The following is a 12,573-nucleotide window of genomic DNA, read 5'->3' as shown; positions in this document are numbered from 1 at the left end:
CAAAATTAAAAAACCAACATTATTACATTATTAACTAGACCCCAGGCTTAATTTAGATTTCATCACTTTTTCCACTAAGTCCTTTTCCTGTTTGACGATCCAATCCAGGCTACACTGCATGTCAGTCCTCATTGTCCTTCCTTAGTTTCCTATGGTCTACAGCCATTTCTCTTCCTGTGGCAGGAGAGCACTTAACAGATGAGTGGGGCTGTGTTCCAATACAACTGTATTTATAGACACTAAAATGTGAATTTCTTATGTGATGAAATATTCTTTTGATTTTTCAACCATTTTAAAATGTAATAACCATCATTTGCTCATGGGCACCACAAAAACAGGCAGCAGGGTGGATTTCGTTTGCTGACTCCTTCTTCAGAGTACTGGGTTTCTAATAACACAACTGCAGTAGCAAACCCTGCTTCCACTTCCTTATGTGCTCTACTCTGCTCCTCTGGCAACCCAGTGCTTCAGGACCTCCTGGCCACCCTCAGTGCTTTCAGGCCAATATGCCACTACATCAGCTCACTCAGGCCTGCCATCTTCCAGCAACCTACACCTCACATCTCTTCAAGAAGAGTGCAGATAGGCAGCAGATGTTCCACTTTGTAGAATCAAAACATGAAATCAAGAAAAAACAATGCTCTCAATATCATGTTATAAAAAGAGTGAAATAGCAAACAACAAAATCTGGTTTCATTAACTTCTAGTCCTTTAGGTGAGATGCTACCAAATAGCAAGATACTTTTCACTATTCAATCTCTGTACAAACACAAGACTTAAATCACAAGACTGTAAGAACCATAACTACTCAGATGAAATTACAGGGTGCAAAAAATGAATATGCTAATGACTAATAATCTTCAGATATATTCCTTCCTTTTCTAGCAGGGCCTTCGTAATATACTTTAACTGAAAATAGATAGATTAATAAAAGAATCTGTTGCCCCGTAAAAGTACCAATCACAATAGTGCCAGTGTTTCATTTCAGTGTTTTAAGAAAAAAATCAGAATAACAGAGATTGATAATTAAAGAAAAAGTTTCTCAGTAGCATAAAATAGGAAGTAATCGATTTTTCAGCAAAATGATATCTACTACACAATCTAAGAAATATATTAACATCAAAAATTATTTTTCAAAGGCACATAAAAGACAGTTTGTTCAAGAGGGGATAAAAGATGACAGCGTGAGAGGTGAGAGAGTGAACTCCTCCCAAAATCACATATAATACAAAAATATAGTTAATACAACTAATCCTAAAAGAGCAACAGGAAAGAAGGCTGTGCCAGACTGCATATACCTGGAGAACAGAGCAGTACTCATGAAACAGGGTAATGTACAAAAGCCTTGATCTGGTGGGAACCAAGCCCTTCCCCAACCTCAGCTAACTGGCAGGAGGAAGAGAAACACAGCAGGGAGGGGATTCCATCTAGGACTGCTGAACACCCAGCCCTGGAGACCTGCTTTGGGAGTACAAATCTACATTGCATGGAAATTGGTGGGATTGGAAAGCTAACACAGGTGGAACACTTGGAGAGAATCAGATTCCAGGAATAATTGGAGAGACTGAGATTCCAGCTGTTTGTGAAGGACAGGGATCCACATCCGGCTGCTCTGGGACAAAGGAAACAATTCCTAGCAGCAAGAGGACTGCTGAAGGTGCAGGGACTGCACGGATCTTGCTGCTTGGAAGAGAAAGGTGGACAAAGTTGTCTGGGCATGCCCTGTCCAGCAGGTTGGGAACTATCAAGAGTTTCAGGCACTCCATCCCCCTGGCTGATTACTCAGCTCCCAGGCTCCCCACTGTGATATGCAGCCTGCTGCGCCTTCCTCCTGGCCTGCTGGCACCGGCTCACCAACTGGCAGTCCCTGCCCTGGCGTCAGGCTACCAGGAGGGAGGACCCATCTACGGGAGCTAGAAGGGCAAAGTACAGAGGCTTACTCTTCTGTCTTCGGCCTACTGGTTCTGACAGTGGAGAGAGGCACTGCAGACAGAAAGCAGGAAACAACTCTTTTGTCTTCCCCAGGCATCAGCACCGTACCCTGCGACCCCCAACCTCACTCCAGGGGCTGAGCACCTCCAGAGAGTGGAGCTTCTGGGCACTACACAGTGCCACATACAAATATGAAACATCAAAGGAACCTGCTTGAAACCAAAATCTCACAGACACCAGAACAAGGCTCAAGTGAAACCACACTCACCAATCTTCCTGAAAGAGAGTTCAACATAAAAATCATAAACATGTTCATGGAGGTACAGAAAAATATTCAAGAAATCAGAGTCGAATTTAGGACAGAGATTCAGTCATTAAGAAACGCCATATCTCAAATGAAACGCACAATGCAGGGATTTAAAAGCAGATTAGATGCAGTAGAAGAGATGGTAAATAGAATAGAAATCAGAGAAGAGGAATACAAACAAGTTGAGGCACAGAGAGAAAAAAGGATCTCCAGGCATGAAAGAATACTGAGAGAACTGTGACCAATCCAAAAAGAACAATATTTGCATTATAGGGATACGAGGAGAAGAAGAGAGAGAAAAAGGGATAGAAATTGTCTTTGAAGAGGTAACTGTTAAAAACTTCCCGAAACTCTGGAAAGAGATAGTCTCTCAGGCCATGGAGGTGTACAGATCTCCCAAGGAAGACAACACCAAGACATATAATAATTAAAATGGCAAAGATCAATGATAACAGACATTTAAAAGCAGCTAGGGAGAGAAAAAAGATCACATACAAAGGAAAACCCATCACATTTTCATCAGACTTGTCAACAGAAAACTTACAGGCCAAAAGGAGTGGCATGTTACTTCAAGGAAACAGAAGGGCCTCGCACCAAGAATACTCTTCCAGGCAAGATTAACATTTAAACTTGAAGGAGCAATAAACCAATTTTCAGATAAGTAAAAGCTGAGAGATTTTACCTCCCCAAAACCAACTTTAAAGTGTATTTTGGAGGGGCTGCAATAGATGGAAGTGTTCGTAACTCCAAATAGCTGTCACCAGGGGAAATAAAACCACAGTAAAGAAAGCAGAACAATTAACTACTAAGCAGATGCAAAATCAAATCAAAAGACTAGGAACAACAAATGATGGTGAGGATGCCAAGAAAGGGGAACAGTCCTACACTGTTGGTGGGAATGTAAACTAGTTCAACCACTGTGGAAAGCAATATGGAGGTTAATCAAAAAACTAAAAATAGAAATACCATTTGACACAGGAATTCCACTCCTAGGAATTTATCCAAAGAAAACAACTTCTCAGATTCAAAAAGACATATGCACCCCTATGTTTATAGGAGCACTATTTACAATAGCCAAGATATGGAAGCAACCTAACTGTCCATCAGTAGATGAATGGATAAAGAACAGGTAGTACATATACACAATGGAATACTATTCAGCCATAAGAAACAAATCCTGCCATTTGCAATAACATGGATGGAGCTAGAGGGTATTATGCTCAGTGAAGTAAGTCACACAGAGAAAGACAAATACCAAATGATTTCCCTCCTTGGTGGAATATAACAACAAAGCAAAACTGAAGGAACAAAAGAGCAGCAGACACACACACTCTAAGAAGTGACTAGTGGTTACCAAAGGGGAAGGGGATTGAGGGTATCATGATTGGTACACATGGTGTGTGTGCAGTCACCAGTAAGACAGTGTAGCTCAGACACGACAAACAGGGACTCCGTGGCACCTTACTACACTGATGGACAGTGACTGCATTGGGGTATGGGGGTGGGACTTGATAATAAGGGTTAATGTAATAATCACATACTTTTTTTGTGAAACCTTCATAAGAGTGTATTATCAATGATACCTTAATAAAAAACTAGTTTGCTCAAATTAGTTTTAAAAGTTGAGGTAATACGACATACATTCAAGATGGCGGCATGAGAGGTGAGATGGATAGTATGAAAACCACAGATAGTATGAAAATGGAGTTAATTGATACAACTAACCCTAAACAACAATAAGAAAGAAGACTGAACCAGACTGCACACAGAACTCACAAAACAGGGTAACATATGGAAGCTTTAATCAGGTGGGACCCAGGCCCTTCCCCCATCCCAGCTCACCGGCAGGAGGAAGAGAAACAGAGCGGGGGAGTGTGTGGAAGCCATGGAATGCTGAAAATCAAGCCCTGGACGTCTGCTTTGGAAGCAGAAACCTACACTGGGTGGTGCTCTGGACGCTGGGGAGCTCAGACAGGTGGAGTACTTGAGAGACAGATTCCGGCCACTTGTAGAGGAGGGGATCCACACCCAGCCGCTCTGGAAGAAGGGAAAGGCTTGCTGCGCAAGGGAGGGGAGAGCTGGACAAGGTTGTCTGGGCATGCTCTGTCAGCTGGTTGGGAATATTCAGGAGTTTCAGGTGCCCATCATCCTGGCAGCCTACTCAGCTCTGCAGGCCCCCACTGTGACATGCACCCTGCTGCACCTTCCTCCTAGCCTGCAAACAACGGTTCACAAACCTGCAGTCACTGTGCTGGCATCAGGCCAGCCTGAGGGAGGCCCCGCCTACAACAGCTACAGACGCAAAGTACAGAGGCTTATACCTGTGTGCTTGGCCCACTGCCTCTGACACTAGAGACAGGCGCTGCAGACGGGAATCAGGAAACAGATCTTTCCTCACCCCAGGCACCAGCGCCGCTCCCCTACATTCCTCAAACTCACTCTAGGGGCTGAGCAGCTCCAGAGACTGCAGCTTCTGGGCACTAGTGGGCACCACACAGAAATATGAAATGTCAAAAGAACATGGTTCATACCAAAATCTCACAAACCCTACAAAAAGGGCCTAATGAAACTGAATTCACCAATCTGTCTGAAAGAGAGTTCAAAATAAAAATCATAAACATGCTTATGGAGGTATAGAAAAATATTCAAGAACTCAAGAATGAATTTAAGTAGGAGATTCAATCATCAACAAATTCCACATGTGAAATGAAACATACAATGGAGGGATTTAAAAGCAGATTCGATGTAGAAGAAGAGATGGTAAATGGAATAGAAGTTAGAGAAGAGGAATACAAAGAAGCTGAGGCACAAAGAGAAAAAAGAATCTCTAAGAATGAAAAAATATTGAGAGAATTGTGTGATGAATCCAAATGGAACAACATTTGTATTATAAGGGTACCAGAAGAAGGAGAGAAAAAGGGATAGAAAGTGTCATTGAGGAGGTAATTGCTGAAAACCTCCCCAATATGGGGAAGGAGATAGTCTCTCAGGCTATGGAGGTGCACAGATCACCCAACACAAAGGACCCAAGGAAGACAAGATCAAGACACATAATAATTAAAATGGCAAAGATCAAGGATAAAGACAGACTTTTAAAAGAAGTTAGAGAGAGAAGAAAGATCACACATAAAGGAAAACCCATCAGGCTATCATCAGACTTCTCAACAGAAACCTTACAGGCCAGAAGGGAGTGGCAAGATATATTTAATGCAATGAAGCAGGAGGGCCTTGAACCAAAAATACTATACCTGGCAAGGTTATCATTTAAATTTGAAGAAGGGATGAAACAATTTTCAGAGATAAGAAAAAGTTGAGAGGATTTACCTCTCACAAACCACATTTACAGTGCATTATGAAGGGACGCCTATAGATAGAAGTGTTCCAAGGGCTAAACAGATGTCACCCAAGGGATAGACAAAGAGTACAGAATATGATTGATAACATACAAAGAATGGAGGAGGAAGAAAAAGGAGGAAAAAAACAAAAAAAAGAGAGAACCTTTAGGTTGTGTTTGTAATAGCACACAAAGTGTTAAATTAGACTGTTAGTAAGGGAATTACCCTTGAACATTTGGTAACCACAAATCTAAAGCCTGCAATGGCAATAAGTACATACCTATCAATAATCACCCTAAATGTAAATGGTCTGAATGCACCAATCAAAAGACACAGAGTTAGTGAATGGATAAAAAACAAGACCCATCTATATGCTGCCTACAAGAGACTCACTTCAAACCCAAAGACATACACAGACTGAAAGTAAAGGGATGTTAAAAGATATTTCAAGCAACTAATAGGGAGAAAAAAGCAGGTGTTGGCAGTACTTGTATCAGACAAAACAGACTTCAAAACAAAGAAAATAACAAGACACAAAGAAGGACATTACATGATAAAGTGGTCAGTCCAACAAGAGGATATAACAGTTATAAATATCTATGCAACCAACACAGGATCCCCTACATATGTGAAACAAATACTAACAGAATTAAAGGGGGAAACTGAATGCAATGCAGTCATTTTAGGAGACATCAACACACCACTCACTCCAAAGGACACACCAGACAGAAAATAAGTAAAGAGACAGAGGCACTGAACAACATATTAGAAGAGATGGACCTAACGGACATCTACAGAACATTCCATCCAAAAGCAACATGATACACATTCTTCTAAAGTGCACATGGAACGTTTTCAAGAATAGATCATATACTAGGCCACAAAAATAACCTCAGTAAATTCAAAAAAATTGAAATTGTACCAACCAGTTTCTCAGATCACAGAGGTATGAAACTAGAAATAAATTACACAAAGAAAACACAAAAGCCCACAAACACATGGAGGCTTAATAACATGCTCCTAAATAATCAATGCATCAATGACCAAATAAAAACAGAGATCAACAAAACTGAAAGTTTCTGTGATGACTGCCCTTGTACTGTTCACCATGTAAGAACTTATTCACTATCTAAGAATTCGTTCACCATGTAAGAACTTGTTCATTATGCTTCAGAAGATTAGAGACTGACGAGAATTAGGCTTGAGATGGATTAATGATTGTGCATTGAGCATTGACTCCCCTATACAGAATTTTATTGTTAACAACAATTTGATCAATAAATATGAGAGATGCCCTCTCAAAAAAAAAAAAAAAAAACAGAGATCAAGCAATATATGGAGACAAATGACAACTGTGATTCAACAACACAAAATCTGTGGGATGCAGCAAAGGCCATGCTAAAAGGGAAATATATTGCACTACAGGCCTACCTCAGGAAAGAAGAACAATCCCAAATGAACAGTCTAAACTCACAATTAATTAAACTAGAAAAGGAAGAACAAATGAGACCCAAAGTCAGTAGAAGGAGGGACATAATAAATATTAGAGCAGAATAAATAAAATTGAGGAGAATAAAGCAGTAGAAAGAATTAATGAAAGCAGAAGCTGGTTCTTCGAGAAAATAAACAAAATAGATAAACCGCTAGCCAGACTTATTAAGAAAAAAAGAGTGTCTACACACATAAACAGAATCAGAAATGAGAAAGGAAAAATCAGTATAGACACCACAGAAATACAAAGAATTATGAGAGAATACTATGAAAACTTACATGGTAACCAACTGAATAACCTAGAGGAAATGGACAACTTTCTAGAAAAATACAACCTCCCAAGGCTGACTCAGAAAGAAACAGAAAATCTGAATAGAGAAATTACCAGCAATGAAATCAAACTGATAATCAAAAAACTACCTAAGAACAAAATCTCTGGACCTGATGGTTTCACTGCTGAATTTTATCAAACATTTAGTGAAGACCTAATACCCATCCTCCTTAAAGTGTACCAAAAAGGAGAAGAGTGGGGAATATTCCCAAACTCATTCTAGGAGACCAACATCACTCTAATACCAAAACCAGACAAGGCACCACAAAAATAGATAATTATAGACCAAAATCCCTGATGCACATAGATACAAAAGTACTCAACAAAATATTACCAAACCGAATAAAAAAATACATCAAAAATATCATCCATCCTGATCAAGTGGGATTCATCCCAGGGATGCAAGGATGGTACTACATTCGAAAATCCATCAACATCATCCACCACAACAACGAAAAGAAGGACAAAATCCACATGATCATCTCCACAGATGCTGAAAAAGCATTCAACAAAATTCAACATCCATTCATGATAAAAACTCTCAACAAAATGGGTATAGAGGGCAAGTACCTCAACAGAATAAAGGACATATATGACAAACCCACAGCCAACATTATACTTAACAGCAAGAAGCTGAAAGATTTTCCTTTAAGATCAGGAACAAGACAAGTATGCCCACTCTCCCTACTTTTATTCAACATAGTAGTGGAGATCCTAGCCACGGCAATCAGACAACACAAAGAAATAAAAGGCATCCAGATAGGCAAGGAAGAAGTCAAACTGTCCCTGTTTGCAGATGACGTGATATTGTACAGAAAAAACCCTAAAGACTCCACTCCAAAACTACTACATCTAATATCTGAATTCAGGAAAGTTACAGTATACAAAAATAATACACAGCAAACTGTGGCTTACCAATACACTAACAATAAACTAGCAGAAAGAGAAATCAGGAAAACAGTTCCATTCACAATTGCATCAAAAAGAATAAAATACTTAGGAATAAACCTAACCAAGGAAGTGAAAGACCTACACCCTATAAACTACAGGACACTCTTAAGAAAAATTAAAGAGGACACTAATAAATGGAAATTCATCCCTTGTTCTTTGGTAGGAAGAATTAATATTGTCAAAATGGTCATCTTGCCTAAAGCAATCTACAGATTCAATGCAATCCCTATCAAAATACCTACAGCATTCTTCAATCAACTAGAGCAAATAGTTCTAAAATTCATATGGAATGACAAAAGACCCCAAATAGCCAAAGCAATCCTAAGAAGGAAGAATAAAGCAGGCAGAATTACACTCCCTGAGTTCAAGCACTACTACAAAGCTACAGTAATTAAGACAATTTGGTACTGGCACAAGAACAGACCATTAGACCAATGAAACAGAATAGAGAGTAGAGCTATAAACTCAAGCATATATGGTCAATTAATATACAATAAAGGAGTCATGGATATACAATGGGGAAATGACAGCCTCTTCAATAACTGGTGTTGGCAAAACTAGACAGCTACATGTAAGAGAATGAAACTGGATTACTGTCTAACCCCGTACACAAAAGTAAACTCAAAATGGATCAAAGACCTGAATGTAAGTCATGAAACCATAAAAGTCTTAGAAAAAAATATAGGCAAAAATCTCTTGGACATAAACATGAGCAACTTCTTGATGTATGTATCTCCCCAGGCAAGGGAAACAATAGCAAAAATGAACGTGGGACTATATCAAACTAAAAAGCTTCTACACAGCAAAGGATACCATCAGTAGAACAAAAAGACATCCTACAGTATGGGAGAATATATTCATAAATGCCGTATCCGATAAGGGGTTGACATCCAAATTATATAAAGAACTCATGCACCTCAACAAACAAAAAGCAAATAAGCCAATTAAAAAATGGGCAGAGGAGCTGAACAGACACTTCTCCAAAGAAATTCAGATGGCCAACAGGTACATGAAAAGATGCTCCACATCGCTAATCATCAGAGAAATGCCAATTAAAACTACAATGAGATATCACCTCACACCAGTTAGGATGGCCAACATCCAAAAGACAAACAAGGACAAATGTTGGCAAGGATGTGGAGAAAGGGGACCCTCCTACACTGCTGGTGGGAATGTAAACTAGGTCAACCATTGTGGAAAGCAGTATGGAGGTTCCTCAAAAAACTAAAAATAGAAATACCATTTGATCCAGGAATTCCACTCCTAGGAATTTACCCTAAGAACGCAGGAGCCCAGTTTGAAAAAGACATTTGCACTCCTATGTTTATCACAGTAATATTTACAATAGCCAAGAAATGGAAGCAACCTAAGTGTCCATCACTAGATGAATGGATAAAGAAGATGTGGTACATATACACAATGGAATATTATTCAGCCATAAGAAGAAAACAAATCCTACCATTTGCAACAACATGGATGGAGCTAGAGGGTATTATGCTCAGTGACATAAGCTTGGCAGAGAAAGACAAGTATGAAATGATTTCACTTATCTGTGGAGTATAAGAACAAAGAAAAAACTGAAGGAACAAAATAGCAGCAGACTCACAGAACCCAATAATGGACTTACAGTTACCAAGGAGAAAGGGACTGGGGAGGGTGGGTGGGAAGGGAGGGATAAGGGGGAAAATGGGGCATTATGATTAGTACACATAATGTAGGGGGGAGACATGGGAAAGGCAGTATATACAGAGAAGACAAGTAGTGATTCTATAGCATCTTACTACACTGATGGACAGTGACTATAATTGGGTACGTTGGTGGGGGGTGGACTTGATAATGGAGGGGAGTCTAGTAACCATAATGCTGTTCAAGTAATAATTGTACATCATCAAAACTAAAAAATTTTAAAAAAAAGATTGAAGTAGTACATTTTTGCAAATGTCTAGTTTACTTCGCAATAAAGCCACTGCAAGTCATTTTTAGAATTAGGCACACTAGACTTCTTATAGTACAATGTATTATGACAAAAGTACACATTTAAGTTTCTAAATTACATGATTTAAAACAAGAACATATTTTAAGTGTTTTTTAAATTTACCTTTTTTTCCTGCAAAAACTGGTCTGCTAACTTTTTAACATTTTCTTCATGCTGTGCTCTTAATTCCTTGATCTGCTGTCCACACTGAAAACTAAATTACAAAGTTATTCTCTTAGACTTGATTATCTTAGATTGGATTTTCAAAGTTGTCTAGAAGTTGGAAACATACATTTATAGAGAAAGCATTTAATAATCAGGAGAGTGGGCAGGGAAGGACAAAAACAGACACAAAAATAGGTGAGTCAATGTAATGGGGTATGTGGGGGGGACTTGATAATAGGGGAAGTCTAGTAACCATAATGTTGTTCAAGTGATTGTACATTAATGATACCAAAAAAAAAAATAGGTTAGTCAAATGCTTATTTGGATTTTCAGTAGAGGATAAAGAATATTGTAAAGTTAATTAAAAAGCAGAAATTAGAAAGATGGAAATTTATGTTTATAAATTGTATTTACAAAGAAACAATTGTGAAAGCCAACTTCAATCACAGAAGGGAAAATCACACTAGAGAAAATTGTGAGATCAGTATATAATAATAGATGAGAAAAGTTAGAATTAGATGAGAGTTGATAAGAAATGATAACAGATGATTTATCCAACAGTCAAGTCTTTAAACATAATAATAAAAGCCTAACCATAAGAAGAACAGGAATGCAAGAAACTAATAAATAAGATAGAATGGAGCCAGTAAGAAAAAAAGAAAAAGGAAAAAAACAGATAAAGATTGTGAATTTCCACTGGAGAAGAAATCAAAGAATATAAACAGATCATTCATGCAAAAAGAAACAAATAGATAGTAAATATATAGAAAAATGTTAATTTTCACCATTAAAAATGCAAATTAAACTTCCTATATGTATCTATGGTACTATCTTATTCTTATGCTACCAAATTAAGTTGGAATTATAAAAGTCAATGTTGGTAGGGCTATGGGGAAACATTTACATTGTAAATCAGTACAATCACTTTAGAAAGCAATCTTTCATATATGTGATAAGAGCATGAAAGCAATAAAATATTCTCAGAAAGTCTATATTTGAGAATATATTTCAGTAAAAATGAGAGGGGGGAAATCTTTTTTTGCATGAAGATTTTTATAGCTGATAAGTCATAATAGCAAGGAAAGGAAAAGTCCTACAATAGTCCAACAATTGGAAGAGATTAAGCAAGTTACGTTAACATGCTGGAATGATGTATTATCTTTAAATTAAATCTTTAATCCTATGTATATATGGAAAAATATTAAATATTGTTATGTTAAAGTACATTTATGTACCATAAGATACCAATATTATTAAAATTAAAATATATATATAAGTAGATACACATTGATAACCTACAAGAGTAAGAAGTCAGAAATGTATAAACATTGCTTTAAAATATAGCAAATCTTCCTAATTTTTGGTACAGAGACCTAAAAAATACCTTTTACTGTAGAAATGATTAAAGATACAATGAAGGCTTTTAAAGAGTGATTGCTGGAAAGGTCCCTACGAAGTTCCCTGACCTTATTACCAGCTGAGTGCAGAGGTGTAAGCAAGGGACTAAAGTGCAGAGCAGGAGAAGCAGCTGGCATTCTTGTCCCTCAATTATTCTGGGGACATCTTCCAGTGCTGTCTTCCTTTTCTAGATGCCCCTTGAAAAGAACCACAGAATCTTCTTTCAGTCCTTGCTGTATCTAATTCAATAAACTTAGACCTTTCAAGATTTTCTGTCTCACAATGAACTCTACTACATGGGTAGACACAGCATGCCTTGTAAAAGATATTTTCATGGGGTTTAACCTATCAAAATAAAAAAAGTAAGGACTTCAAAGAAGCACAGACAGACAACAAAAGGGAAATTTAAAAGACCTAAGAAAATGAAAGAAGAGAAGAAAAACAGAAGCCAAAAAAGGAAAAAAAAAGAAGAATTGTCGAAATGTTGGACAAATATTATAGATTCATAAATATTTGTTCCTTGTAGCATCTCACCTCTCATATTCTAACCTCTTCACAAGGTAAGTGGTGTTCTTCCTATAGTCTTGAAGTTGGTCTTCTTGTCGAAGGAACTCCTGACGAAGTTCAGCAAGTTGCTCTATCCACATGAGATAAGAGGAAAAGGAATAAAATTTAGTCATTCTAATGC

The 12,573-nt window shown here is 38.0% G+C and overlaps 1 protein-coding gene across 2 annotated transcripts in view; it reads right to left on the bottom strand.

Annotated features, from left to right (window-relative positions):
* GOLM2 (golgi membrane protein 2) overlaps window positions 1-12,573 on the bottom strand; it is a 163,324-nt gene that overhangs the window by 83,507 nt on the left and 67,244 nt on the right. For both annotated transcript variants that reach the window (XM_037022156.2, XM_037022157.2), the window contains exons 3-4: window positions 12,420-12,522; window positions 10,446-10,536 (exon numbers count right to left, since the gene is read on the bottom strand). In XM_037022156.2, coding sequence (XP_036878051.1) covers window positions 10,446-10,536; window positions 12,420-12,522 — 194 coding nt within the window. The remainder of the gene's footprint in view (window positions 1-10,445; window positions 10,537-12,419; window positions 12,523-12,573) is intronic.

This window comes from Manis javanica, chromosome 8 (genome assembly GCF_040802235.1).
Source record: "Manis javanica isolate MJ-LG chromosome 8, MJ_LKY, whole genome shotgun sequence".
NCBI classification, from domain to species: Eukaryota; Metazoa; Chordata; class Mammalia; order Pholidota; family Manidae; genus Manis; species Manis javanica.
The sequence above is the reverse complement of the archived record's forward strand: the minus strand, read 5'-3'. Positions and strand labels throughout refer to the sequence as shown.